Genomic DNA, 25,962 nt, shown 5'->3' with positions numbered 1-25,962 from the left:
TAAAAGACACTTGTTCCTTGGAAGAAAAGCTATGACCCACCTAGACAACATATTAAAAAGCAGAAACATCACGTTGCAAACAAAGGTCCATATAGTCAAAGTTATTGTTTCTCCATTAATCATGTACGATGTGAGAGATGGACCATGAAGAAAACTGGGTGCTGAAGAATTGATGCTTTCAAACTTTGAGACTGGAGAAATTCTTGAGAATCCCTTGGACAGCAAGGAGATCAAACCAGTCAATCCTAAAACAAATCAACCCTGAATATTCATTGGAAGAACTGGTGCTGAAGTTGAAGCTCCAGTACTTTGGGCACCTGACTCAAAGAACTGACTCATTGAAAAAGACTCTGATGCTGGGAAAGATTGAGGAGAGGAGGAAAAGTGGGTGACAGAGGATGAGATGGTTGGATGGCATCATCAACTCAATGGACATGCATCTGAGCAAACTCTGAAAGATACTGAAGGACAGGGAAGGCTGGCATGCTGCAGTCCATTGGGTTGCAAAGAGTCAGATACAACTGAGTGACTGAACAACAACAAATGAGACCACTAGGTATGAAGCTTTAATAAGCGAGAGCAAGGTGAGCCTACCAGTTGTCCTAAGAGCATGTCCACATGATCACTATTAGCAAGCTATGCCAAGAATTCAGATTATTGGTTAGCAAACTGAATCTCAAACTGTCTCCTTTGGGCTAATGAATAATTTATGAAATGAAATGGAAACTTCTCAGTGGTGTAGGGAAATTTGCCATTATTAACTATAAACTATGTAAGATCCTGGGTTAATCACATTTTTATTTACTCTGTTACTTTCCATTTTGTGATAAAAAATGTTCATCATTAAAAATGGACTCACATCAGGATTTGTAAAGCCAAAGATGGTTTCCATGAGTTCTCCAGAATTAAGTACTGTCAAAACACACCTTTCCACCAAAAATACAGGGCTACTTGTGAGCAAGAAGGTCTTGGAATGGGGAATAAGCAATTTCTTTGAAGTCTTTGGGGCATCAGATTCTCTAGTCATCATTACATATTGCTGTTGGGCATGAATATGAATGGGTCCTAGGTAGATAAGAACATGATTTACATCTTGAGAATCCATCAGAAATTGACCAGAAAGACCTGTGTTATCTCTGTTAAAAGTCCTTATATGGCAGCCTGTGCCTTTTGGAACTGTACCAGAGATTCCCGGAGATGACTTGACTTTTCCATGTTGTCTTTGAAACCTACTGCAATCTGGCTTGCTTTTTACTCCCAAGACAGAGTTTATAGCAATATTATCTAAATGCCAAACCCACTGGTCTTTTCTTTTAATTTGTACAGTTTGGAATCAAAATCCAACTTCTTACTTTGGCTTACAAGGCATAATCTGGAAGCTGCCTCCCTCTCTGACCTATCTTCTAGCACTTTGCATTTGTCTGCTAAACTTTAGATGCATTGACCTTATTACTGATATTCCAGTGCTATAAACTTATTCCCATCCCAGACGCCTCGGCTTCACTGTTACTTTGTTCAGAAAGCTGGTCTCTAGACCTTAACAGGATCACATCCATCTCATCAATCATGTCTCAGCTTGAATATCAACTGCTTACAAAGGTCTTGACAACCCTCATTGGAGCAGCTTTCACAGTTACCAAGGTACTCTCTATTTGCTTCCACTGTCTTCTTCACAGCATCTACCAGTATCAGAAACTATTTTTTTCACATATTTGTAATTTGTTCCTCTCACTAAAGTATGTAAAATAGCTCCTTGAGAGGGCCATTCTATCTGATATAACACCAATGTGCTGCCTCGATTTCCATTCTAACATATTAGCCTTATTAATTATCAGTTTTAATCCTTGTCCATCTGACTATGTCATTTGTTTAAATTCTGTTAGGGTGATATTCCTTCAGCACTGAGTAAAGCAAGTTTACTTAATACTGAGTATTAACCCATTATTTCATTCATGAACACAAGTCTAATTTCTACCCAATTGTGTACCCTTCCTACATCTTCCAAAAGCTAACAAACTAACATGTAGATCTTGACTCTGAGGCATAATAATCTTTTGAACTAAAAATTTCAAGTGAAGTCACTTGGAGCAGACTTTTGTTGTGCTGCTTCTCTGCATTCCTCCCTTCCTTGGGGACCTGCATCCCTTAATTTTGGGGACTTACTTTAGTTCCCATTTGATCCTTGGGATCCAAAAGGGAGCTGCCATCTTTAGACATGATCCACTTTTCTTGACTTCAGTGATTGGTAGAAGGGTAGGTGATACCTCACTCAAGCTGGACGAATCAAAGAACCTCACTCTTGGGCAACAGTGATTGGTTTTGTGATAAAGTCCTTCAATAAGATTTAAGTAGACATTGGCAAAAAGACTCCTTTTTGGTCACAAAGATGAATGGATTTGAGTTTAGAGCTGCAGACAGCCTGTCCCCTAGCTTGTGGAAAAGTCACTTGGAGGTCACTAAAACCACCCTCCCATCCCTTCTCCCTCCTTCTCACTGATGGAAGTGGATATGAGAAATGGAGGGTCCTGAAGGTACTTGGTCCTCAGGCACCAGCTATCCTAAAGGTCCTCCCCATCGCTTTAGTGGCTGACTGCATTTCCACATTTTGATATTGAGCTATTCTGTCACTATTTTGGGTTCTAAAATGCTCTTTTTTTTTGTTGATGTAATAAGTGAATTTTTTTAAGCCCTGAAATTTGCGTTATTTTATACTGTAGCACACCCAGTATCATAGTCTGTCTTAACATTTTGAATTGAGTAAAGGTACACTTTCTGTGGGCTTCCCAGGTGGCTCAGTGGGAAAGGATCCACCTGCCAGTGCAAGAGACACAGTTTTGATCCCTGAATAGGGAAGATCCCCTGCAGGAGGAAATGGCAACCCACTCCAGTATTCTTGCAGGATGAGCCCATGGACAAAGGAGCCTGGTGGGCTACAGTCCATGGGTTGAAAAAGAGTCAGACACAACTCAGCAACTGAACAGCATGCACACACTTTCTATATACCTATGATCTCGAGATAAGAGAGAAAAGAGCAATTGACATAGCAAGGATCCTATTAGAAAAATAAATTCTACCTTGGCTCCCAGACTTTCTGAACCAGTGGAATAAAAAATGGCATATTACAATTAAACCTGGTAATCTCTACACTCATGAACTGATAGAAGGCAAAGACAAACAGGAAACACTTTCTAAACAACTAAATAAGTTGCTGTCAAGAAAATACTGAGTCTCTGTCTCTTAAAAAAGAAAAAATATAACTGTCCCCAAAGTTTTCCTCCAACGTATCAAAAAAGAAATGGGATTTTTTTTTTTTGAGATAAAATAGCTAGAAGGAAATACTTGGTCTACTATAGATTCTGAAAGAGGTATGTACTTATGCTCAAAAATATACTTACAGTCTGACACCAATTACTGAGTTTGTTTTATAAGTTTGAATTCTTATAGATGATCAAATAAATGACTTTAAAATTTTATGACTGGTTTATTTTTATACTTTTACCGGTGTTTATTTTAAATAGTGCTTTATGTGTTAGTTTTATTTTTTAATTTATATTAAATGATAATGCATATTTAATAGGTACAGTTTTATAACTTTATATTAGAAATGAATTATTTAGTTCCATTGATTTATTTTATGAAATATGAACCTGTTATAATTTAATTTTATAATCTATTACTTCTTCTTCTTGTTTATAGATGGTTTTTGTCACTTCTACCTATAAATCATGGCCTAATACAATTATTATACTCTACCTCTGAGGTAGACAAATGAATGAAAATATATTTTTTCAGTAAAGATTATATACAATAAAAATATTTTTAACTACTTAATTTACTGGGAAAATAATTCAGACTTTATGGTTTTCTTTGAAACATTTCTGTTGATGGCAGTCTTTGTTGTATAAAGCATAAGCTCAGCTATCTAACCAGACAAATGATTCTATAGTCATGTTCACTGGCATGTGTTTGAAACTCATGATGCCTTTCCATCAGTATTTCTAAACCATCCTTCTACCTGGCAAAATAATTTTACTATCTTTTACTACTAACATGTTATCTATAGGAACCAAACAGAGATAATAACATGACAGGGTATAAGAAAAGATTTTTGAAATCAGATATAAAATAGTTAATAGAAATTTTCCAAGTTCTGAAGAGGATATTTAGAATTGCAAATAATATATCCACCACACAAGGCATTTATATTTCAAGACTAACCATCAGTTCCCAAGGTCGAAGACTCATGCTTTCCCCAAGCAACAGATACTATAGAGCAGTCCTCGTCCTTCCACTGCAATGGAAGGTAAGTCTAGGTAAGTCCTGCGCTACTGTGTTGCTGTCAGAAATAAAGAAGCCCTCGACTTTAAGGGGTTTGTGCTGAGCTTCATTTTTTAGGTAATCGGTCCTAACATAATTGTAACACAAGGAAGATATGCCTTATTACTAAATACCAAGTAACCTGAGAATGTGATAAAAATAGGACAGATTAAACAGATTAAAAAAAAAATAGGACAGATAAAAACAGGACAAAAATAATCTAGAGATCTGATTATTCACCTAAGCCTTACAGAATTCCTTTCAGAATATCAGGATGATTTGGAATCCTAGGTATGTTGTATCTTCTCATTTCAGTAGAAGTGGGGTGGGTTTATGTTATACAATTTTTATTTGTGTCTTATGGCCACACATTTCAAGAAGCAAATTGGAGTGAAAATCTCTTGCATTTGTGTGCAGTGCTGCCTTTAGATCCAGAGCAGAGGGGCCTTGTGCTGGAGCCCAGGACTTAGAGCAGTGTTTCTCAACCAGCGGTTGCCCCAAGGGGACATTTGGAATTGTCAGTAGACCTTTTGATTGGCAGTCCAGGAGTGGTATGGAGATATTGGCATCTTGTGGGTAGAAACCAGGGGTGATGCTAAACACCCTACAGTGCTCAGGACAGCCCCATATAGCAAATAATTACCTGGCATCAAATGTCAGTAGTGCCAAGGGTGAGAAAGCCTGGTTTAGAGGGACCACTGTGGTCTTTCTCCTCAGCTATGCCTCACCTCATGGGGCATAGAGTCTGTCCATCAAGAGGTGTGCCCACCTGGAGTCTGATGCACTGTATTCAAAGTGTGGTCTCAGGCCACAGCATCTGTATCACCTGGGGTCATCTTAGGGCAATTTAGGAGCCTCATCTCAGACTTATCAAACCTAGAAGTCTAGGTATGGGGTCAACAACCTTTGTTGTCACTGGTCCTCCAGTGATTCGAATGAATGCTCAGGTTTGAAAACCACTGATTTAAGGAGTCCAAGCTTTCTTTCTATATTTGACTTGAAAGTTATCTTGATCAAAATGGGAAGATAGAATAATTTTCTTTAACAGCTTCTTAACTAAAATTATAATATCTAATATATTATCTAATATGATATAGTATCAGTTCAGTTCAGTCACTCAGTCATGTCTGACTCTTTACAACCCTATGGACTACAACACACCAGGCTTCCCTGTCCATCACCAACTCCCAGAGCTTGCTCAAATTCATGTCCATCAGGTCGGTGATGCCATCTAACCATCTCATCCTGTCATCCCCTTCTCCTCCCACCTTCAATCTTCCCCAGCATCAGGGTCTTTTCAAATAAGTCAGTTCTTCGCATCAGATGGCCAAAGTATTGTAGCTTCAGCTTCAGCTTCAGTCCTTCCAATGAATATTCAGGACTGATTTATTTTAGAATTGACTGTTGGATTTCCTTGCAGTCCAAGGGACTGTCAAGAGTCTTCTCCAACAACACAGTTCAAAAGCATCAATTCTTTGGTGCTCAGCTTTCTTTATGGTTCAACTCTCACATCCATTCATGACTACTGGAAAAACCATAGCTTTGACTAGATGGACCTTTGTTGGCAAACTAATGTCTCTGCTTTTTAATATGCTGTCTAGGTTGGTCACAGCTTTTCTTCCAGGGAGCAAATGTATTTTAATTTCATGGTTGCAGTCACCATCTACAGTGATTTTGGAGCCCAAGAAAATAAAGTCTGTCATGGTTTCCATTGTTTCCCCATCTATTTGCCATGAAGCGATGGGACCAGATGCCATGATCTTAGTTTTCTGAATGTTGAGTTTTATGCCAACTTTTTCACTCTCCTCTTTCACTTTCATCAAGAGGCTTTTTGGTTCCTCTTCACTTTCTGCCATAAGGATGGTGTCATCTGCATAACTGAGGTTACTGATATTTCTCCCAGCAATCTTGATTCCAGCTTGTGCTTCATCCAGCCCGGCATTTCGCATGATGTACTCTGTACATAAGTTAAATAAACAGGGTGACAATATACAGCCTTGACATACTCCTTTCCCAATTTGGAACCAGTCCATTGTTCCATGTCTGGTTCTAACTGTTGCTTTTTGACCTGCATACAGATTTCTCAGGAGGCAGGTAAGGTGATCTGGTATTCTCATCTCTTTAAGAATTTTCTACAGTGTATTGTGATCCACACAGTCAAAGGCTTTGGCATAGTCAGTAAAGCAGAAGTATTCTTCTCAGAGAAGGCAATGGCACCCCACTCCAGTATTCTTGCCTGGAAAATCCATGGACAGAGGAGCCTGGTAGGCTGCAGTCCATGGGGTCGCTAAGAGTCGGGCACAACTGAGTGACTTCACTTTCTCTTTTCACCTTCATGCATTGGAGAAGGAAATGGCAACCCACTCCAGTGTTCTTGCCTGGAGAATCCCAGGGGTGGGGAAGTCTGGTGGGCTGCCATCTATGGGGTGGCACAGAGTCAGACACGACTGAAGCGACTTAGCAGCAGCAGCAGATGTTTTTCTGAAACTGTCTTGCTTTTTCTATGATCCAGTGGATGTTAGCAATTTAATCTCTGGTTTCTCTGCCTTTTCTAAATCCAGCTTGAACATCTGGAATTTCTTGATTCACATACTGTTGAAGCCTCGCTTGGAGAATTTTTGAGAATGATATAGTATATAGGCCTCTATCTATACTGTTGCTCTGGGCCCCACAAGTGTTTGGGAAAGGTCTATACCTAGGTCTTAGTTTTCTCACACAGTTAAAAGAGGGCATTGGAATAGATTGTGGCTTGAATTTTCATCTCTGCATATGATTTCATGGTTGCTCTAGAAGCATGAGACTTCATTCCCTGCATAGACACCTTAAGATATAGTGACTCTGATGTTTCATCACTTGAAAGGTGTTGTTTTGCTCTTTTGGTCTCTACTCAAAAGGATATCTTTTTCTCTTGATATAAAATGAAAATTATACATCAAACTAATTACCAATGCATAAACAAAATTTGAGTAGTTAAGTTCCAGATGTATTTTCATAGCATGGCTTACATTATATGCGTAGTTATAAAAATTAAGATGTATAAGCACACCTCGTCTTGTTAAGTTTGTAAACTGGCATTATTCTCTGAAGGGGAAATTCATACTATTCCTAAAAAATTTACATTTTGATTCAATAGTTTTATTTCTAGGAATTTATTCTCAAGTCACATTTGTGCATGTGGGCAAAGGTGAGTGGTTAAGGTGTTAACTGCTGCTTTTTCATTATAACTCCAAATTGGAAATGGTCACAATAGAGGATTGGTGAAGTAAATGTACGTGCATGTAACAGAACACTATGCAGCTATGGAGAGAACGTGGTGTGTGCTCTGAATAAAGCAGAGGGCTGCATGGTGCTCACAGTGTTAGAAGAGGTACTCTGATGTCAGACCAAGGGATGCAATATCAGAGCTGTGTGACCTGTGGAAAATTTTGTATTCTCTCTTTGCCTCAATTTTTTCATCTCCAAAATGGTGAATAACAATAAAGTATACTTCCCTGGTGGCTCAGACGGTAAATAATCCACCTGCAATGTGGGAGACCTGGGTTCAATTCCTGGGTCAGGAGATCCCCTGGAGGAGGAAATGGCAACCTGCTCCGGCATTCTTGCCTGGAGAATCCCATGGAAAGAGAAGCCTGGCAGGCTACAGTCCATGGGATTGCAAAGAGTCAGACACTACTGAGAGACTTTCACATGTACATATACATAACTCACAAAGTTGTTGAGAGGATTAAATAATATAAAACAAGTTAATCTTATAGTGTGTTGCCTATAGAAAATAAGTAATAGTTATTAATATCATCATTATTAATATTGTCTATCTATTACTATGCAAAGACTTCCAAGATAGGTCCTTAAATGAAAGCGTCAACACCATACAAAACAATACTGTTCAGTCACTAAGTCATGTCTGACCCTCTGTGACCCCATGAACTGCAGCGCACCAGGCTTCCCTGTCTGTCACTATCTCCCAGAAATGTATATAGACTAAAAAAAGAGGGATACAAGCATTATAGACAGTGCTTGGCAAGGATACTCAAATGCTATTTACAGTGGTGATTTTATACATCTGGGATGGGAAGAATATTTTTTCATTGTATGATGTTTGGATTTTTTCCATGTGTAAGTGTTACTTTTATGATTTTTTAAATTATTTAAAGAAATAATGTTGAAACCACACAGATGCTCAGATTCTGTATGATGGCAGAAGTTGAGCCATATGGATTCACCGATTTTTTTTTTTAATGGGTGATAAGATGACATTTCTAGTGCTGAGAAGCATGCTAGTGTTTAAGAGTTTCATGGGAAACTAATTTTCGTAATGATACTCCCTTCTTCTTGATGAATTTCTTAGGATTTCCACTTGACGTAACTGAGAGGTTCAGGCTAAATTGCCTTTCTTGGAGGCTAATCGAATAAAAACATCCCTCAAGGCAACTGAAGGGACCTTGGTTCCTTTGCAGTGATTTTCCCAACCAGCCTCAGTGTGAATCCTATGCTTACGCCAAACCATCCTCATGTGAGTCCCTGTTGCCCTGTGAATATCTGCCTAAGGACTGTTTTCATTAAATAACAGATCTGAAGCCGATCTTCCTTTGGCTTTTTGCCAATAAAATACATGGATTTAAGAGGCCACAGATTGTTCTATTGCAGACAGAAATTCCCAGGATGCAGGTATTAAGAGAAACCTTGAAACCTTGAGTGGATGCATGACTTCTGATTTCTCTACTTCCATCCCACTGTACACTTCCAAAAAACAGCACTTCTGGGATTACTGGAAAGCCACAGCCTCATTTTGATGAAGGAAAAAAATTCCCATTTTCCAGTCAGTTTTGTGGCATATTAGATTATATAACAGTTCATTCAAGATCCTAAATCAATTAAAGCTTGTGCAATGCTTCTTAAAGTATGGGAGGGGGTTATGCCATTTAAAAAAAATCAAATGATTAGAGTTCATCTGTTATGAAGAACTCTGTTTTGTTTTTAGTTTTTTGGCTCTTATTCTATCCTCAAGTCGTTAGAGGGTTTTATTAAAAATAACTGCATTTGATGAGGTTTTTTTTTTTTTCTATTTTGTGATTACAGTCATTTTTAAATAATGGTAACCAGGTGAAATGGTAACTTTTCTTTCAATGCCACCGAATCTAACTTTCCTTCCCTTCCTGTGCTCTCTCCCTATTTTTGCAAAAAAAAAAAGACATTCCATTATCAAAAGAGCAAGTCGCTAAGCTCACAGACTTAGTGCTACTACCACTTCAAGGTTTCCAGGTTCATTTGAATCCTCACCGCTGCTCACCATACTTTTATGTTTGATATGTTTTCCCAAATACCTCCACCAGGGAGCAACTTCATATACATGTCACTTTCCTTACCATTGCACACCCCTGCCACTGCCCCTCCCCCACACCTTTCATCTGAGGATCTCCCCTCCTTCTTGAAATGAAAAGTAGAGACTATCTGATTATCATACTGTTCATGGGGTTCTCAAGGCAAGAATATTGAAGTGGTTTGACATTCCGTTTTCCAGTGGACCACATTTTGTCAGAACTCTCCACCATGACCTGTCTGACTTGGGTGGCCCTACATGGCATGGCTCATAGTTTCATTGAGTTAGACAAGACTGTGCTCCATGTGATCAGATTGGTTAGTTTTCTGTGATTGTGGTTTTCAGTCCGTTTGCCCTCTGATGGAGAAGGATACGAGGCTTATGGAAGCTTCCTGATGGGAGAGACTGACAGGGGGAAAACTGGGTCTTGTTCTGATGGGCTCAGTAAATCTTTAATCCAATTTTCTGTTGAAGGGTGGGGCTGTGTTCCCTCCCTGTTATTTGACCTGAGGCCAAACTATGATAGAGGTAATGAAGATAATGGCAACCTCCTTCAAAATGTCCCATGCAGGCACTGCTACACTCAGTGCCCTCAACCCTGCAGCAGGCCACCACTGACTCACACCTCCGTGAGAGACTCTTGGACGCTCATGGGCAATTCTGGGTCAGTCTCTTGTGGGGTCACTGCTTCTTTCTCCTGGGTCCTGGTGCACACAAGATTCTGTTTGTGCCCTCCAAGAGTCTGTTTCCCTGGTCCTGTGTAAGTTCTGGTGGCTCTTTGGTGGGGTCAGTGGAGACCTCCTCCAAGAGGTCTTATGCTATGCCCATGTCTACTGCACCCAGAGCCCCTGCTCCTGCAGCAGTCCACTGCTGACCTGTACCTCCTCAGGAGACACCCAAACATGAACAGTATGGAAAGGCAAAAAGATAGGACACAGAAAGATGAACTCCCCAGGTCGGTAGGTGCCCAGTATGCTACTGGAGATCAGTGGAGAAATAACTCCAGAAAGAAGGAAGGGATGGAGCCAAAGCAAAAACAACACCCAGTTGTGGATGTGACTGGTGATGGAAGTAAAGTGAAGTGAAGTCACTCAGTCATGTCTGACTCTTTGCAACCTCATGGACTGTAGCCTACCAGGCTTCTCTGTCCGTGGGATTCTCCAGGCAAGAATACTGGAGTGGGTTATCATTTCCATCTCCAGGGGATCTTCCCGACCCAGGGGTCTCCCACATTGGTGGCAGACGTTTTAACCTCTCTGATGCTATAAAGAGCAATATTGCCTAGGAACCAGGAATGTTAGGTCCATGAATCAAGGCAAATTGGAAGTGGTCAAACAGGAGATGGCAAGAGTGAACGTCAACATTTTAGGAATCAGCAAACTAAAATGGATTGGAAAGGGTGAATTTAACTCATTATATCTACTATGGTAGGCAAGAATCCCATAGAAGAAATGGAGTAGCCATCATAGTCAACAGAAAAGTCAAAAATGCAGTATTTGAATGCAATCTCAAAAATGACAGAATGATCTCTGTTCGATTCCAAGGCAAACCGTTCGATATCACAGTAATCCAAGTCTATGCCCTGACAAGTAATGCTGAAGCAGCTGAACTTGAACTGTGGAAAATTCTGAAAGAGATGGGAATACCAGACCACCTGACCTGCCTCTTGAGAAATCTATATGCAAGTCAGGAAGCAGGTTAGAACAGAACATGGAACAACAGACTGGTTCCAAATAGGAAAAGGAGTACGTCAAGGCTGTATATTGTCACCCTGCTTATTTAACTTATATGCAGAGTACATCATGAGAAACGCTGGGCTGGCAGAAGCACAAGTTGGAATCAAGATTGCCAGGAGAAATATCAATAACCTCAGATATGCAGATGACACAACCCTTATGGCAGAAAGTGAAGAGGAACTAAAAAGCCTCTTGATGAAAGTGAAAGAGGAGAGTGAAAAAGTTGGCTTAAAGCTCAACATTCAGAAAACTGAGATCATGGCATCTGGTCCCATCACTTCATGGGATATAGATGGGGAAACAGTGAAAACAGTGTCAGACTTTATTTTGGGGGGCTCCAAAATCACTGCAGATGGTGATTGCAGCCATGAAATTAAAAGACGCTTACTCCTTGGAAGGATAGTTATGACCAACTTAGATAGCATATTAAAAAGCAGAGATCCCAAGCTTCCTACTGTCAGCCTCGACTGCTCATGCTCTTCGCCTAGTGTGGGCCACAAGTTCAACCCTGCAGGAACCAAGCGGCTGCAACGCCGAGCGGAGGAGGCAGGAACCCGAAGGCAAGCAGGAGCTGGGTGGGGACCATGGCCGGGACCACTGTCATGGCCGCAATCGCCGTCACCGAGGCAATGAAGTGCAAGATCCAGGTTCTGCAGCAGCAGGCCGATGATGCAGAGGAGAGGGCCAAGTGCCTCCAGCAGAAAGTGGAGGGAGAAAGATGGGCCCGAGAACAGGCTGAGGCTGAAGTGGTCTCCTTAAACCGTAGGATCCAGCTGGTTGAAGAGGAGCTGAACCGAGCTCAAGAGCGCCTGGCCACTGAGCTGCAAAAGCTGGAGGAAGCTGAGAAAGCTGCTGATGAGAGCGAGAGAGTTATGAAGGTTATTGAAAACCAAGCCTTAAAAGATGAAGAAAAAATGGAACTTCAGGAAATCCAACTCAAAGAAGCTAAGCACATTGCAGAAGAGGCACACAGGAAGTATGAAGAGGTGGCTCGCAAGTTGGTGATTATTGAGGGAGACTTGGAGCGCACAGAGGAGCGAGCGGAGCTGGCAGAGTCCCGTTGCCGAAAGACGGGTGAGCAAATCAGACTGATGGACCAGCACCTGAAGTGTCTGAGTGCTGCTGAAGAAAAGTACTCTCAAAAGGAAGACAAATATGAGGAAGAGATAAAGATTCTTACCGATAAACTCAAGGAGGCAGAGACTCGTGCTGAGTTTGCTGAGAGATCAGTAGCCAAGCTGGAAAAGACAATTGATTTGGAAGATAAACTGAAATGCACCAAAGAGGAGGACCTCTGTACACAAAGGATGCTGAACCAGACTCTGCTTGACCTGAATAAAATGTAGAGCACCCCAGCCCCGCCCTGCCGCTGCTCCTCCCTCTCACCCCAACTCCGACTCCACTGGGGCCAGCCTGCCCGAAGCTGACCTTTAAACGGAGGGCTGATCTTTAACTGGAAGGCTGCTTTCTCCTTTCGCCACCTCTCCCACCCCCCTACTCCTGTGTCCTTTTCAAAACAGTCTCTGCCTCTCCCAGAGATTCCAGTTGGGCTAGAGGCTGAGCACCTTTGGGAACAACGTTTAAGGGAATGTGAGCACAATGCAAAGTGTCTTTAAAAGCATGTTGTGATGTACACATTTTGTAATTACCTTTTATGTTCTTGATGTTACAACCATTTGTAAAAAAACATTCCAGATAATTTCGTAGAACTGAAGCAGCAGTCTAATCCCTTTCTCACTTTTGGAAGGTAACATTTCAGCTTAATGCATATTGCCTTCTCCAGAGAGAAAGGGAAAAGGTTTGGGCCTGCCTTACTGAGAGCCTAGCAGCCCAGAGAAAGGCTCCATTTGGGGAAACCTCATTGCCCTGTAAAAAAGTACCTGCCAAAGCAGAAAGATGATTCCAGAAGGAGTTAAAAAAAAAAAAAAAAAAAAAGTGCTGTTCAGGTTTTCAGCTTTACGGTATCTTTGGACAACTTTTTTTTTTTTTTTCATCAGAAGTGACCAAACAATTAAGATGGTAAAACCTCTGAGACCAAATCCTTGTCCCAGCTCTACCCTGTTCCCAACTGCTCACAGAATGGATCATGTGCCCCTTATATTGAAGTGACCACTTATTTGCTCTCCTGCCTCCTTGAAAGAAAGGAAAGAAAATTATGTTTTGCCACTGATTTAGCCATATGAAACTCATCTCATCACCCTTTTCTGGGTCTGAAGCTGCTGTCTCTAAAAGTGCCATCTCACTGTGCTTTGTATTGGTTAGTGCTGGAGAAATCTTGAAAAGCGTATGTACAAAACTTGTAAATTTTTATATTTTGGAACTTTGCTTCTTTGGGGTTGAGGCAAACTGGTCACCCCTCTGCCTGTGAGAGCTCTCTACAGTCTGTGGGCTAGCAGTGTGCTGATCTTTTAAAGTTTCTTTCCCTACCCAATCCCCCTTTTTTGATGAGGTTTCAGTGAGGTCTGTTAGGGGTGCATCCTGCAGCTTAATTGGCTTAAAATGTTCTCTCCTTTGGTGTGGTCTCTTTGGGGACCAATTGGGAGAAAAAAAACCAATAGTGTAACTGTTTTGATACTGAAAATTGATAAATGTTTTTTTGAAATAACCAGTCCCTCCAAAATAAATAAATCCAATATGAAAAAAAAAAAAAAAAAAAGCAGAGACACTATTTTGCCAACAAAGGTCCATCTAGTCAAGGCTATGGTTTTTCCTGTGGTCATGTATGGATGTGAGAGTCAGACTGTGAAGAGAGCTGAGCACCGAAGAATTGATGCTTTTGAACTGTGGTGTTGAAGAAGACTCTTGAGAGTCCCTTGGACTGCAAGGAGATCCAACCAGTCCATCCTAAAGGAGACCAGTCCTGGGTGTTGATTGGAAGGACTGATGCTGAAGCTGAAACTCCAGTACTTTGGCCACCTCATGTGAAGAGTTGACTCATTGGAAAAGACCCTGATGTTGGGAGGGATTGGGGGCAGGAGGAGAAGGGGACGACAGAGGATGAGATGGCTATATGGCATCACTGACTTGATGGACATGAGTTTGAGTAAACTCTGGGAGTTGGTGATGGACAGGGAGACCTGGGGTGCTGTGATTCATAGGGCTGCAAAGAGTCGGACATGACTGAGTGACTGAACTGAACTGAGCTGATGAAGACCTACAAGACCTTCTAGAATTAACCCCAGAAAAAGATGTCCTTTTCATTATAGGGGACCAGAATGCAAAAGTAGTAAGTCAAGAAATACCTGGAGTAACAGACAAATTTGGTCTTGGAGTACAGAGTGAAGCAGGGCAAAGGCTAATAGACTTTTGCCAAGAAAATGCACTGGTCATAGCAAACACCCTCTTCCAACAACACAAGAGAAGACTCTACACATGGGTATCACCAGATGGCCAACAGCGAAATCAGATTGATTGTGTTCTTTGCAGCCAAAGATGGAGAAGCTCTATACAGTCAGCAAAAACAAGACTGGGAGCTGACTGTGGCTCAGATCATGAACTCCTTATTGCCAAATTCAGACTTAAATTGAAGAAAGTAGGGAAAACCACTAGACCATTCAGGTATGACCTAAATAAATTTCCTTACGATTATACAGTAGAAGTGACAAATAGATTCAAGGGATTAGATCTGATAGACAGAGTGCCTGAAGAACTGTGGATGGAGGTTCATGACATTGTACAGGAAGCCGTGATCAAGACCATCCCCAAGAAAAAGAAATGCAAAAAGGCAAAATGGTTGTCTGAGGAGTCCTTACAAATAGCTATGAAAAGAAAGACAAGCAAAAGTCAAAGGAGAAAAGGAAATCTATGTCCATTTGAATGCAGAATTCCAAAGAATAGCAAGGAGAAATAAGAAAGCCTTCCTCAGTGATTAGTGCTAAGAAATAGAGGAAAACAGTAGAATGGGAAATACTAGAGATCTCTTCAAGAAAATCAGAGATACCAAGGGAACATTTCATGCAGAGATGGGCACAATAAAGAACAGAAATGGTATGGACCTAACAGAAGCAGAAGATATTAAGAAGAGGTGGCAAAAATACACAGAAGAACTATGCAAAAAAGATCTTCATGATACAGATAACCATGATGGTACGATCACTCACCTAGAGCCAGCCATCCTGGAATGTGAAGTCAAGTGGGCCTTAGGAAGCATCACTAAAAACAAAGCTAGTGGAGGTGATGGAATTCCAGTTGAGCTATTTCAAATCCTAAAAGATGATGCTGTGAAAGTGCTGCACTCAATATGTTGGCAAATTTGGAAAACACAGCAATGGCCACAGGACTGGAAAAGGTCAGTTTTCATTCCAATCCCAAAGAAAGGCAATGCCAAAGAATGCTCAAACTACTGCACAATTGCACTCATCTCACACATTAGTAAAGGAATGCTCAAAGTTCTTCAAGTCAGGCTTCAACAGTACATGAACTGTGAACTTCCAGATGTTCAAGCTGGATTTAATAAAGGCAGAGGAACCAGAGATCAAATTGCCAACATCCATTGGGTCATTGAAAAAGCAAGAGAGTTCCAGAAAAACATCTACTTCTGCTTTATTGACTGTGCCAAAGCATTAGACTTTGTGGATCACAATACACTGTGGAAAATACTTAAAGAGTTGGGAATACCAGACCGCGTGAATTGCCTCATGTGAAATCTGTTTGTAGATCAAGAAGCAAGAGTTAGAACTGGACATGAAACAACTGACTCGTTCCAAATTGGGAAAGGAGTATATCAAGGATGTATATTGTCATCGTTCTTATTTAACTTATATGCAGAGTACATCATGCAAAATGCTGAACTGGATGAAGCAGAAGCTGGAATCAAGATTACCAGGAGGAATATCAGTAACCTCAGATATGCAGATGACAACATCCTTATTGCGGAAAGTAAGGAAGAACTAAAGAACCTCTTGATGAAAGTGAAAGAGGAGAGTGTAAAGTTGGCTTAAAACTCAACATTCAGAAAACTAAGATCATGGCATCTGGTCCCATCACTTCATGGAAAATAGATGGGGAAACAGTGACAGCCTTTATTTTCTTGGGCTCCAAAAGCACTGCAGACGGTGACTGCAGCCATGAAATTAAAAGATGCTTACTCCTTGAAAGAAAAGTTATGACCAACCTAGCAGCATATTAAAAAGCAGAGACATTACTTTGTCAACAAAGATCTGTCTAGTCAAAGCTATGGTTTTCCCAGTAGTCATGTATGGATGTGAGAGATGGACTATAAAAGAAAGCTGAGCACCAAAGTATTGATGCTTTTGAACTGTGTTGTTGGAGAAGACTCTTGACAGTCCCTTGGACTGCAAGGAGATCTAATCAGTCCATCCTAAAGGAAATCAGTCCTGAATATTCATTGGAAGGACTGATGCTGAAGCTGAAACTCCAATACTTTGCCCAACTGATGCAAAAAACTGACTCATTTGAAAAGACCTTGATGCTGGGAAAGATTGAAGGTGGGAGGAGAAGGGGATAAGCATGGTTGGATGGCATCACTGACTCAATGGACATGAGTTTGGATAAACTCCTGGAGTTGGTGATGGACAGAGAAGCCTGGCATGCTGCAGTCCATGGGGTCACAAGAGTTGGATACAACTGGGGGACTGAACTGAACTGAACTCATCTGATTATCTGATTTGCATTCTCTCATGAACTCTCTTGAATTCTCTCCCCATCTCCAAATCCAAGTACCTATTTCCTTCTCTCCTACTTTCTTCCAGATTCAGAAGGAACCCTCCTTCCTCCTGTCTAAAATGAATTCCACCACCTCATCGACCCATGATAGCATCAGGTGAAAAAGATCCAAAAGATTTTCTTCAAATATGGATTGCCTAAGTGAACCAACTATTTCTTGAAGTATAGGATATTTTACATAAAAACCCAAACAGTTTGGAAACTTAAAATTTTAAAGCTTGGCTACAGGCCAATTGTATTTATGTGATACCTGAATGAGGCATTCAAAGCAGAGTAGTGGTGGAAGCTGAGTGAGAATATAGGTAAACAGCAAAATGATGCTCACCACTATCTCTGCTTCCTAGAGTCCTTCCTAATTTTTACTGCATAAATATTTTGCAGTATGTTGAAAAAATCCCACTTACAATTTTATACTGTCTAAACAGACACTAAATAGCCATTGATTTTCTCTACTTATTACTTATTGTAAGATATTGCTTTATTGTAAGATTATACTAGATAAGAAAAGATGAAAAATACTCCAGGCAATTAAATTTTATTTACTTTTGATTCCTTCCAAAACTTGCTCTTGTTTTTCAGGTATTGGCTTTTACATGGCATATGTTAGAATTCCAACACCTCAGATGTACAAATACATTTCCGCAGAGAGTGACTAAAATAGCTATAACATTGTGGATCTTTATTGCTTCAGGATACTTTTAGTAACTTCTCTTGCTGATCACATTCCATAGCAAACTTTTTTGAATACTAATCCCCCTCTTGAAATATTGACTATTAATTTAATGCTTCTTTTTTGTAAGAGTTGTTATTGTTGTTGTTTAGTTGCTAAGTCTTATCTGACTCCTTTATGACCTCATGGACATAGCCCCCCAGGCTCCTCTGTCCCTGGAATTCTCCAGGCAAGAATACTGGAGTGGGTTGCCATTTCCTTCTACAGGGGATCTTCCTGACCCAGAGATCGAGCCCACATCTTCTACTTTGGCAGGCAGAAGTAAGTGCTCAATAATGATATTGCTTGGTCAAAGATCATTGCACTAGAATATTTATCTGGTATTTGTCTTTCTATTAGGGAACCATCTATGACCAAATTGATAGAGGAACAGGAGCAAGACCAACAGTGGCTTACATTACACTCCAACTGGGAGAGCCTTAATGCAACAACTTTGCACGAACTACTGGTAAAAGGGTAAGACAACCCATTACTAGAGCTGTGTAGAGTGGATTATGGAGCAAAGGTCTATCATCAAGGCCCTGCTTCTGTTTCAAATCTAAGGTATTCTAAATGTGTCACATCAAAGAGGAACTTCCATAGACTACCTAAGGACATTTGTATTTCAACATCATTTGGCTTTTTTCCTTCTTTGTAGACTTACATCTTTTTCTTTTGGCTAACTGCGTTTTTAAATTACGATTACAGAAACTATCATAGTGTAGGATGAGGAGCTCGGGTTCTAATCTTAGAGTGTTTTTTCACATCCTGTTTGAAATAAGTTCTTAATGTCTACACTTCCTACAGATGCTACATGGAACTAGTTAACAGAAGAAATTGAAGTAATGACAGCTGATAAAACTCGGAAAGTCTGAGAAAAAAACACACACACAAAGAAATTGTAATCAAGTAACCTTGAAAATTCACTTCTGAAAAAATTCCCCTAAAAAAAAATCGTGGAATGTTAAAAAGCGTTGCTCCCTCATCTATGAGCAGGGGTGCAGGAGAAAGATACATTGAGGGAATTAACACATTTAGTGATTATGACATTATAGGAGCATGAAAGTGCAACTGATGGATGTGGTGTGGTCGTGCTCTCCTGGGCCGAGCCTAAGCGGTGCCGGATGAGGGACGGGCGTTTCCGGTGAGCGCGTCCGCTCTTCTCGGTCTGTCCGCGGGGCCTCTCCGCCTGTCTTTCCCCCTGCAACACATCTAGTGATTATGACATTATAGGGGCATAGCTATAGAATATTTACATAAAACTTGCTCAGATTCACAGCCCACAAATGGTAAGTGCTATTCTCTGAACTCAAACCAAGTTTTTGTGACTCCAAAGCTTTTAATTAGTGCTAGGGAAACCACCTCTTAAGAATTTCAAAGAAGAAAATTAAAAGGTGGGTCATTTTTCTTTAGATGTCTTGACATTTTCCCTATAGACAAAACTGTGACCAAATTTCTGAAAATTTCTGCTTCTGTCAACTGAAGCACCTTCTCCAAAACAATGACCTGAATCTTCCAACAGAGTGGTTTGTTCTCCCAAACTGGAACTTCCAGGAAAGCCCTTCTAGGTCGGTAGATAGATAGATAGGTAGATGGATAGATAGATAAAGTCACTTGAAATGAGGAGTCAGTGATTTAATTCTAGTCCTGCCTTACTACCTAGATGTGTGATCCCACACAACCTCAATTTCCTTTTAAAATAAAAGAGTTAAGACAGATAGATAGTCTTCGATCTTTCCCTATTCCTAAAAGCTATGATTTTAAGATCTAATAGATAACAGCTAATCATTGCTATCTTTTCTATGCCAGGTTTATTGTTGAGCTCTGAGGGGATGTAGAAGTGATAAGGGGGACAAAAACCCTGGTCTCAGGAAACATACACTTTAGAGGTGAGAAGAGAGAGTATAAGCAATAACAAACAATGAATTTCACATATTTGGAAGTGCTACAAAGAAACTAAGGATAATGAGACGAGAGTGAGGAGGAGATAGGACTTCAGGTTATGGGAAGGTAAAACGTATATGTGCTTTTTCTGTATTATATAATTTATTGTACACATAGATCCACATGCAAATTTAGCAACAAAAGAAAATATAGCAGGTCTTCAAAAAGGAATGTGGAAATTAATACTTAGGGTTTTTGTTTTTCCTGACAGATCAAGGATTCTACGCACATCCTAGTATATTTGATAGCCTCAAAGTGTTGTTTTTTTTCCTTTAAATTTGCATTGTAGAATAAATGCTTAGCAGAGAACCTTGTGATATAAACTTATCACACCCTGAACTGAATTCTCCTGTGCAGCCACATTGATAGATGCTTAAACATGGCCATGTGTTTTCCTTCAAAATTTAACTCTGATTTTTAAAAAGCTTTGCTTTCCTGAATGCACTGTTTCTATAAGTTCCACCTATTGATTCTGATCCTGCCACCTAGAGTAACATGGCATGGATTTAATCCCCCTTCTTCCTGTCAGCTAATCATAGATACGTAGTTTAACACTGAAAGTTCTCAGCAACATAGAAAACAAATGTATGGTTACCAAAGGTGAAAGGGAAGCAGGGAGAGACAAATTAGGAATATGGGATTAATAGGTACAAACTACTGTACATAAAACAGATAAGCAACAAAGATCTACTGTATAGCATGAGGGATTATATTCAACATCTTATCATAAGCTATAATGGAATATAATCAGAAAAATAACTGAATTACAGTGCTGTATACTTGAAACTAACACAATATTGTAAATCAACTACAGTTTTTTAAAAGGTAATAAAGTCTCTACAAGATTCTCTTCTAGTCTAAATATTCAGTTCCTTTGTCTGTTCTCTACCTTTTTGAAGTAATACATTATTTCTCTCAAACCATTTCTCAGTTTCTTTTGGACATACATGCCCTCTCCATAAGCATAAAAATCTGACATTCTCCCTCCTCATCACACATTCTGAGAAGCAGTCTAGTTCCTTTCCTTTTCCTCTCCCTACTTTGAAAATCATTGAGTTTATATTCTGGGTGGTGCAAACAGCTAAGGTGATAGGAGAAACCTGGCTAACTGTAGTTTCTCTTCCCACAAATGTGAAATTATCATGATGTTAAATACACTAAAAAAGTACATCCTTCCTATACCCCCACCCCAAAGTGATAGCTGACCACAGCCCTGCCTTGAGAGTTCCTGTCTTAAGTACAACGTGTGTTTTCCTTTCCACTGGTAAAGTGTTTGAAGTAAACAATAAATACGTAACTTAATATTATGCCATTTTTTTGTTTCCAAATCTAGGCAGTCCTGTTACAGCAGAAGTAAGATTTCTCTTCTGTGTACTAAACAAGGTGAGAGAATTTGTGGTATAACAATGGTATATGAACCTAACTGGATTGGCTTGGGGGAAAAATGATCTCGTGTACATGACAGCCAAGATGCAGGCATCCAGTTGGGTTTAGCGATGAGTCACATCTGTCTGTCCTCTGTCCTGCTCCTTGGCAGACTGTGGGCGCCGCCCTGCTGCCCGAATGAACAAGAGGATTCTAGGGGGTCGGACGAGTCGCCCAGGAAGGTGGCCCTGGCAGTGTTCCCTGCAGAGTGAACCCAGTGGGCACATTTGTGGTTGTGTCCTCATTGCCAAGAAATGGGTTCTGACGGTCGCCCACTGCTTCGAGGGGTAAGCTGCACCTTTTCTTTTGCTTTGCCTGGATCTGATCTTTTGTCATTTGGGCATTCTTAATGGCATATGTCATTCCGTAATTCAATGCAGAAGTCACAGTTGATCTCCTTCCCTGGCCTTTGTCTGCTTAGATTTTTCTGCCTTTGGTGTTATCATGCTCATTTATTGGCAATAGATGTGTATTAATCATGATTTATGTCCTGAAGAGGGAGGGGCAGGAGGAAGTAAAGAAGACTGACTCTTCAGCCAGCATTAGTCTCTTTTCTAGCCCTCTTAAAGACATCAAATGCATATGAAATTAAACAGTGGGGATTTACTTGGATGCTATAGTGACATTGGGAGAAGGCAATGGCACCCCACTCCAGTACTGTTGCCTGGAAAATCCCATGGATGGAGGAGCCTGGTAGGCTGCAGTCCATGGGGTAGCTAAGAGTCAGACACGACTGAGTGACTTCACTTTCACTTTCCACTTTCATGCATTGGAGAAGGCAATGGCAGCCCACTCCAGTGTTCTTGCCTGGAGAATCCCATGGACGGATAAGCCTGGTAGGCTGCAGTCCATGGGGTCGCACAGAGTCGGACACGACTGAAGCAACTTAGCAGCAGCAGCAGCAGCATAGTGACATTAGGAGGCTAGAGGAATTGGTGAGGAGTTTGGGAAGCAGAGTAAAAGAAAAAATATGTGTATTAGTCAGGGTTGCCCAGAGAAACAGACCAGTGAGAGAAAGAGTTTTCAGGGAATCGGCAAATGTTACTGGAGATTTGGTGAATGTACAGTGTGAAGGGATGGCAGACATGCTGGAGGCTCGGGTAAGAGCTGCAGTAAAAGTCCAAAGGCAGTGTGCTGGCTAGCGACTCTGTCTTGCTTTGGGAGGGAATCAGTCTTTGTTCTATGAAGGTCTCCAACTGATCTGGTAAGGCCCACCCACATTAGGGAGGGTGGTCTGCCAAATGTTGGGGCACCATGGTCCAGCCAGTTGGCACATAAAATTAATCATCAAAATATACCTAAGGGGAGCAGAAAAATAAGACCAAGGGGAAATCTATGCCAGATTGACAAACATCCCTGAAGAAGGTCCTTGTTGGTTTAGATTGTTATTATATAATTTCTGAGCAAAAAAAGCCCTAACCAAGCAATAACAACAGTAGTAACAACGATGAAATCCAACCATGTTTTATGCCCATGGAGGATTCTGGAAGTTAGACATCCAGACAGGACATAGCTCGTGGTTTGTCTCTGCTTGGCAATGTCAGGGGCTTCTGCTGGAAGGTTCTAAGGTTCTGGGGCTGGAGCCATCTGAAATCCGGGAGTAGATTGTACCTGTTGGCAGGGGCCTTTGTTTCTCTCCAAGTAGGACTCACAGCTTGGTGGCTAGCATTCCCCAGAGCAAGAGTCCCAAAACAGGAAGCCAGGAGGAAGCTGTGTCACCGTTTTTGATCCAGCCACCAAAGACACACAACCCCCTTCTGCTATGGGGTTGATGAGAGCTGTCACAGCCCCACCCACATTCAAAGGGCCCAAACATGGAGCTCTTCTCTCAGAGAGGAATGGCAAAGTATTTGAGGACTTGTTTTAAAAACCACCGTCCTTCCCATTTCTTCCCTTTATTTTTAATAATTTTACTTTATTTAAAAGTATTCTTGCCTGGAGAATCCCCATGGACAGAAAAGCCTGGCAGTCCATGAGGTTGCAAAGAGTCGGACATGACTGAGTGACTAAGCACAGCATGGCAATAATAAATAATAACAAATATTTTTTAAAAAACTCACAATTCTATCACTTCATTAAATTGGTTATTGTCATTTAACCAGGCTAATTTGTAGGGAAAAAATGCAGTTTCATTTTTTTGCCTATTTGTCTATTATTATTTTTCCTCTGTGCTCAGTGCTATGCTCAATCACTCATTCGTGCCCCACTCTTTGTGACTCTATGGCTGGACTGTAGTCCATTAGGCTGCTCTGTCCATAGGATTTTCCTGGCAAGAATACTGGAGTGGGTTGCCGTATCCTTCTCCAGAGGATCTTCCTGACCCAGGGACTGAACCCTTGTCTCCTGTGTCTCCTGCATTGCAGGCAGATTCTTTACCACTGAGCCACTGGGGATTTCCTCAGCTTTGCTATTTACTGTATGACCATGGGTCAATTTATAAACTTCTCTGGGCTACAGTTTCCTCATCTGTGAAATGAGGAAAATAACAATCCTGACCTCACAGTGTTGGTGGAGGCATCAGCTGAAATAGTCTCTGTAATGCCTTAAGAATTATGCCAGATACCAATGAAGACATCAATAAAGGTAAATATTTATTTTTAATATATTATTACTATAAACATGCATTCTGACTTTTCCCTTAGCATTATGGCATATTTTTGCATTTTGCTAGACTATTTTTATCTCCTTCCACACACTCTGTCTTATACTTTCTCATCATCCTCAAGGTAACCCCTAGCGATTGTTCCTCCACAGATATAAACACCTGTTTTTCACAGGGTGTCGTTTATTTTTACAATTTGAAATCGTACTCTGTACTTTTGTTTGCTGATTGATTTTCTCATGTGGCAGTACATCATGGACATCCCCTTCAAGTCAATGGATGCAGCGCAAGCTCATTCTTCTTCAAAGCTAAATGACACTCCATCACAGAGACTCACAATAACTTTTTCTATTAATATTATTCCTGAGTTGATGGACATTCACGTTAGTTCCAGTTTACTCTCATTTTAACAACACTTAATACATCTTCTTATACAAAGCTACTCACCTATTAGTACCCTTGTTTCTACAGGATAGAGTCCCAGAACATATATTCATCTTCAGGTGGGGGTTAAAGAAATGAACACATCTTTAATTTCTTGAAATTCTAAGCCAGTGAGGAGACAGACATCTAAACAAATAATTAGAATATAACATAAGAATTGAGTATAAAAGGGAAACGTGTATGTCTAGCTATTTGATTGCTCTTTTGGGGAAAATATAATGTAAAAAGTCCAACCAGAACCTCCTCTTGAGAACTTTTAGTGTGTAAGAGCGACACCAAATGATAGGAAGAGTCTGTGTAGTATGTCAGGAAATACACTGGAATGTTATTGCTTTGGAAGGGGCCAGATGTTTCCAGATGTCTTTTCCAGTTCTGATTTATAACTCCTTGATAAGCAGAAGATTGTGCTAGCAAGTGCATTCATCAAAAGGTGATTACCTAAACAAATCCAACAGCTCTTTAAAGGAACAACACCCTTTATGCGCTAGTTCACTCAGTTCACATGCCACTTTTGTCATTCCCATATGTGGTATCCGAATTTCCTCTTTATGTCAGATCCACTGATACATCTGTGAAGTTAAGGAGGAACCTTGCAATAGAAAAGAAATATGTGTTTATAATTAAGGACATGGATATTCTATCAAAGGCCCTGATGAAATTTTATGGAACTGAATTTCACAGAACTGTCGAGTGGGGCCTGGCCTATCCATACAAAGTTAGAAATTGCCCAGTATCAAGCAAGTCTTTGCTTGAATGGGTGCTGATCTATTTGATTCTATTTTACAGTCTCTCCAGTGGCCTCGAAAGTTTTTGAAAACCTCTAATTGTAAGCCTTACTCTCTGGAGGAATCATTGATTGCTATAATTAATGGGATTTGCTTCATATCCTGATCCCATACTTTGGCAGGGCCCAGTGTGACCCATCAGTAGGTCTTTGCAAGCCTGTCTCTTTTAATTATATTCATGGGGGGAACAAAGGCAAGGTTGTCTTGCTCTTCCATGGAGAAGTATTTAAAAATCCCAAAGGAAAATTAAAAACTTGAGGTACTAAGTTGATTAGATGAAGTCCCAGATGCCCTAATAACAATTTAACTTCCACAGTTCTAAGGAAGAAAGACATTGAGTTTCAGGGGTAATTTAACAAGCAATTTTCCTCCCTTATTCCATCTCCAAAAGGCTAAAGGATGAACTTCTTAGGCTGGCACACAACTCATAATTTTCAGAAGTGTCTGATTCCTCTCCAGGAAACCTGCATGAAAAACTATCCTTTCACTATATGATCACAACCCTTAACCCTGCCTGGTAACCCAAATCTTGATTTCTACCACACCAATTCTTTACTCCAAGACTTGCATTTGCTTATTTGTATGTCTCCTATTATCTCAGTCCTCTGCCTCTTCCTCATCTTTTTTCTTTCTTTCCCCAGCTAACCTAGTACCCTGGTATCATTCAGTCCTCCCATTAGGACCTTCAGCTTCTTTACCCCTACATCTTTCTGCCATACACATCAGGTGGACCTCTAACTAAGAGTCAATGTGAATAGCACATTTTCAATCCTATGCTCTTTAGAACTGAGAACATTTACCCAACGATGCAGTTTAGTGTCATGTCTGACTTTCAGCACCCACTGGACTCTTAATAGTACTCAATAATGTTTTCACCTATTTCTGGACAGCTCTCTTTCTCATTCCCCATAGAACAAAACCCTTGTGCTCACCCACCTGTACTGATCTAACAGTGTTTTAATACAATCAGGAAAAGAAGTGAATGGCTGGGTCTG

The 25,962-nt window shown here is 40.6% G+C and overlaps 1 protein-coding gene and 1 pseudogene across 1 annotated transcript in view; both read left to right on the top strand.

Moving 5' to 3' along the window:
* The window catches only part of CORIN (corin, serine peptidase), a 314,900-nt gene that overhangs the window by 262,387 nt on the left and 26,551 nt on the right, over positions 1-25,962 (top strand). Inside the window, exons 17-19 of the mRNA XM_070372356.1 lie at positions 18,128-18,244; positions 21,045-21,094; positions 21,249-21,423. Of these exons, the coding sequence (XP_070228457.1) occupies positions 18,128-18,244; positions 21,045-21,094; positions 21,249-21,423 (342 nt within the window). The remainder of the gene's footprint in view (positions 1-18,127; positions 18,245-21,044; positions 21,095-21,248; positions 21,424-25,962) is intronic.
* Positions 11,958-12,753, top strand: LOC138988305 (tropomyosin alpha-3 chain pseudogene; annotated as a pseudogene).

This window comes from Bos mutus, chromosome 6 (genome assembly GCF_027580195.1).
Source record: "Bos mutus isolate GX-2022 chromosome 6, NWIPB_WYAK_1.1, whole genome shotgun sequence".
Lineage (NCBI taxonomy): Eukaryota > Metazoa > Chordata > Mammalia > Artiodactyla > Bovidae > Bos > Bos mutus.
Note: the sequence above shows the minus strand (reverse complement) of the source record. Positions and strands in the feature narration are given on the sequence as shown.